This window comes from Penaeus japonicus, unplaced genomic scaffold (genome assembly GCF_977035675.1).
Source record: "Penaeus japonicus unplaced genomic scaffold, GWHDUDI00000001_assembly GWHDUDI00000028, whole genome shotgun sequence".
In the NCBI taxonomy this organism is placed as follows: Eukaryota; Metazoa; Arthropoda; class Malacostraca; order Decapoda; family Penaeidae; genus Penaeus; species Penaeus japonicus.
Window position 1 is genome coordinate 30,975,849 of NW_028234430.1, and position 4,935 is coordinate 30,980,783.

General features: G+C 45.2%; 1 protein-coding gene across 1 annotated transcript in view; it reads left to right on the plus strand.

The window, feature by feature from the left end:
- Nucleotides 1–1,688, plus strand: part of LOC122251978 (galactosylceramide sulfotransferase) — a 9,064-nt gene extending 7,376 nt beyond the window's left edge. Inside the window, 3 exon segments of the mRNA XM_086553763.1 lie at nucleotides 100–327; nucleotides 990–1,151; nucleotides 1,153–1,688. Coding sequence (XP_086409889.1) covers nucleotides 100–327; nucleotides 990–1,151; nucleotides 1,153–1,665 — 903 coding nt within the window. The 3' untranslated portion in view covers nucleotides 1,666–1,688.
- Nucleotides 1,689–4,935: the final 3,247 nt, after the last annotated feature.

Sequence of the window (4,935 nt, forward strand, 5' to 3'; positions counted from 1 at the left end):
CCTTATAATCATCACATCACCATTAAAACCATCACAATCTCATCATCACCATTAAAAACATCACAATCTCATCATCACTTACCCATCTCCCCCTTCAAGGCTGACCTTCTCCCTCCGAAGTTGGTCCCCCTCGGAGGTAAGGTCGACGTCTTCGCCCTCCATACGCGCCTCAATGTCAAGGAGAACCTGAAGATCCTCCACCGAGATGCCCTTTGGATTACCGTCGTCAGGGATCCGGTCTACGTGTTCGAGTCCCTTTATATGTACTTCAACTTGAGAGAAATCTACGGGATGGAAATATCCGATTTCAAGAGGATGCCGATTTCGGTGAGTGTGTGTTTTTTTTTTTTTTTTTTTTTTGTGTGTTTTGTTCTTTTGTGTTCTCGTATTTTTTTCTTTTATTTACTTTTTGTACTAACACTTTTCTCTTTTATTTATTTTTTCCACTTTCACTTTTTTTTAGTGACTTCCTCTTTTGTTTGTCCTTTCTATTTTAGTGCGTGTTATTTTCATTTCATTTACATTTTGCTTTGTTTAAGCATCTATTTTTTATTTGTTTATTAGCATATTAGCATATTAGCGTTTATTTGTATATCTAGTGCTTTTTGTTTATTGATTTGTGAGCTTATTTATTTATATGTTTAGTAACTAACATGCTTGTAAGTTCACATATCTATCTGCACCTTATTTTTTCTTTTATCCTTTCTCCTATGTACTCATTTATTCAAGCTTGTGCAAGGCTTGTGTCCGCATCTTAGTTTTCATGCAAGACTTTCATTGGTGATTTTCTAAGGTGTTTTTACTTCATTATTCGTTTTGTGCACGTAACTCCTGATCTCTAGGAGTCGCTAAACGTCAATGGAGGGGTAATGTTTCAGTGCAAAGGCAACAATATATATCTGAGATATGCATGTGAACTGGATATGAATTCGATACAGACCGATTTCCATTTCGCATTGACACAGACTTTTCCTTCCGCATCTCCACAGTTCCTGAAGAAGCTGCCGCGAGCCAGCGATCAGCTGGGCAGGAACCAAATGCTCTTCGACCTGGGTTACCCCGAGGACATGTCGGAGACGCAGCTCCGTCGCGCCGTCGAGGAGATCGACCGCCTCTTCGACTGGGTTGCTGGTTTGCCGGAGCGGATGGAACGAGTCGCTGGTGCTGCTGAGGCACGAGCTGTGCTGGAGCCTCCGCGACGTGGTCGTCTTCACCAAGAACGCCCGTCGGAAGGCCGTGAGACGCCCCTTGGACGCCGACACCCGACGGACGCTCCGAGAGCTGAACGGCGCCGACGCGCGGCTCTACGACCACTTCCTGGCCAAGCATCGGCGCGCGGTGCTCGCGTTCGGCGTCCGGAGGATGGCGCGGGAGGTGTCCGCCCTCCGGAGTCTCCGCGACCAGTTCTTCAAGGAGTGCAACGTCTACGAGGTGAGGGGCGACGACCCTTACTTCCAGTTCAGGGAATACTCGGGCCTCGTCTCCTCCTACGTGACGACCGAGATCGCCAACCGGACGTGCCTCCTGCTCTGCCTTCCGGAGACACCGCTCGTGGACCTCCTGCGAGAGAGGCAGCTGCTCGCCAACGGCCACTCGACGCCGCCCGCGCTGCTCCTCGGTCCTCGGGGGGCGACGCAGAATAAACAGTACACTGAATTATTGTAATTGTATATTATTTATGATTCTGAAGGCGGTTCTTGTGGCGGACTCTTGAGTTACCTGAGGCTCACTCAACTGCTTCTTTAATTCTACATATTGTCAAATATTCCTCCTGGTGAGAGACAAACAGACAGAGAGAGAGAGAGAGAGAGAGAGAGAGAGAGAGAGAAATAGAGAGAGAGAGAGAGATAGACAGACAAACAGACAGACAGACAGTGAGAGAAAAGAGAAACCGAGAGAGAGAGCTGTGAGACATACTCTAGGTGCCACGTGGCAGTACGTCAGCCAACACGTGGTTCCCTACATCGCGATCTACAACGAGGAAGCAAAGCCGACCCGACCCGACTCCTATTTTTAGAAGGTGTGAGGTCAGGGTATAAAAACACAACCTGCCCTGTACTCCCTTCGTCAACGGATAGGTCAGCCTCGCCCTCACCACCTCTCTCGCACCTACTGTAGACACTCGCCACGGACCGCTAAACGAGGGAAACCATCTATCCTTTTTCCTTTGCTTCCTCCTTCCCTCGTAACCCACCTATTCACCCTGTCCCTCATCCTTTCGCTCTTCCTCCTCTTCTTCATTCTTTCATTCCCGTCTACTTTCCGGTAAATTTTCACTCTTCTCTTCCTTCCTCCTTCTATCTAGCTTCCTTAATATATTCTATATCTATGCCCCCAAACCAAACTCTCTCCTATTTCTCACTCTCCTATCTCCTATCTAACACTTTATCTAACCTCTCTATCTATTCTCCTCTCATCTCCTCCTATCTATCTTCTTTTCCTATCTCTCTTCCTATTCTCCATCCTATCTCCTAACCTAATCTCATTTCTATCTCTCTCACTATTCACTATTCCTTCCTCTATCCTTATCCTCTATATCCTCTCCTCTTATTCCTATTCTCCATCTCTTATCCTCCTATCTATCCTCTCTCTCTATTCTCCCTATCTTCCTCCCTTCTCCAATCCTCACTACAGCAACTCTCTATGCACTCCCCTCCCTATCCTATTCCCACACCTACTCCTATTAACCACCACACCTCACCACAAACACCAAAACCACACACACAACTCCCACACCACAAAACTCACCACATACACACACTCACACACACAACACCACATCCTATCCTTCTATCCTATCCCGCCCTATCCTTATCCTCTACCACTCTATCCTATCCCTCTACCTATCCTTATTCCTCTCACTCACCACACCACAATAATCCACAACACTCACCACAACCCCACAACCACACACTAACACACTCACTCACCATAAAATCCACAACACTCCACCCACTCCTACACACCCACACCACACCACACACTCACATACCTACAACAACCACCAAAACACGCTCAAACACAACACCACACCAACCTCTTCCCTAATCCTGACTCAACACTCTCCTATCCTCCAAATCCTCTCCTCCTATTCTCCCTATCCTCTTCTATTCCTATTCTCTCTCTATTTCCCTATCCTATCCTTCCTATATCCTATCCTCTTTCAATCTCTATCCTCTCTATCCTATCTCTCCCTATCCTATGTCCTCAATCACCACACACACAAAAAAACTCCCTAACAAACCTCAATCCTCATACATAATCCAAACAACATCACCTCAAACCCTCATCCTATATCCTATCCTCTTTATCCTATCCTCTCTATCCTATTCTCCCTATCCTATCCTCCTATCCTATCCTCTCTAATTCCTATTCTTCTCATCCTATTCTCTTCTCCCTCCTTCCTATCCTCCCCTATCCTTCTCTACCTTCTCACAACTTCATTCTCCTATCCTATCCTCTCTATCCTATTCTCCCTATCCTATTTCCTATCTATTCCCCCTTACATCCTATCCTCTCTATCTATTTCCCAACTATCCATCCTCTCCTATCCTATCTCCCTAAATCACAATCCAATCCACTATCCTATCTCTATCTCTCTATTCTCTTTATCCTATTCTCCCTATCCTATCCTACTTATCCTATCCTCTCCTCTCTATCACCTCTAACTAACCTCCTCCTATCTTCTATCCTCCCTATCCTATCCTTCCTCTCCTAGCTCCTATCTACTCCTATATCTCACACTCTCTATCCTATCCTCCTATACCTATTCCTCCCTCCCCTCCCTATCCTAATCACCCCTATCCTATCCTCTCCTATCCTATTCTCCCTATCCTATCCTCCCTACCTATCCTCTTTATCCTATCCTCGTCTAATCCAATTCTCATTCTCCCTATCCTATCCTCCCTATCATCCTACCTTCGCTCTATCCTATTCTCCTAACCTATCTCCTATCCTCTTTATATCTATCCTCTCTATCCTATTCTCTATCTCATCCTATCTATCCTATCCTATTTAACTAATTATATCCCTCTCCTCCTAATCTATCTATCCTATTCTCCTCTCTAATCCTATTTTTATCCAATCCGCCTTCCTATCCTCTCTATCCTAACTCATATTCACTTCTTCCTATCCTATCCTATCCTCCTATCCTATCCTCTTTATCCTATCCTCTCTATCCTATTCTCCCTATCCTATCCTCCTATCCTATCCTCTCTATCCTATTCTCCCTATCCTATCCTCTCTATCCTATCCTCTCTATCCTATCCTCCCTATCCTATCCTCCCTATCCTATCCTCTCTATCCTATTCTCCCTATCCTATCCTCCCTATCCTATCCTCTCTATCCTATCCTCCCTATCCTATCCTCTCTATCCTATCCTCCCTATCCTATCCTCCTATTACCCTACTCCTATTCCTCTCTCTAATCCTCCCATCCTCTCTCATCTATCCTCTCTAACTATTCCAATATATCCTATCCTCCCTATCCTATCCTCTCTATCCTATTCTCCCTATCCTATCCTCCCTATCCTATCCTCTCTATCCTATTCTCCCTATCCTATCCTCTCTATCCTATCCTCCCTATCCTATCCTCTCTATCCTATCCTCTTTATCCTATCCTCTCTATCCTATTCTCCCTATCCTATCCTCCTATCCTATCCTCTTTATCCTATCCTCTCTATCCTATTCTCCCTATCCTATCCTCCTATCCTATCCTCTTTATCCTATCCTCTCTATCCTATTCTCCCTCTCCTATTACTATCAGCACTTGCCGTTCATTAATCGCATCAACACTCTTCCTCCGATTTCGTTAGTATTTTAGGGAGCAATTTTTATACTCTATCCTACTCAAAAAGTTACCCCTATCCGACGTCCCGTCTACTATCCTATCTTTCTATCCTATTCTCCCTATCCTATCCTCCATATCCTATCCTCC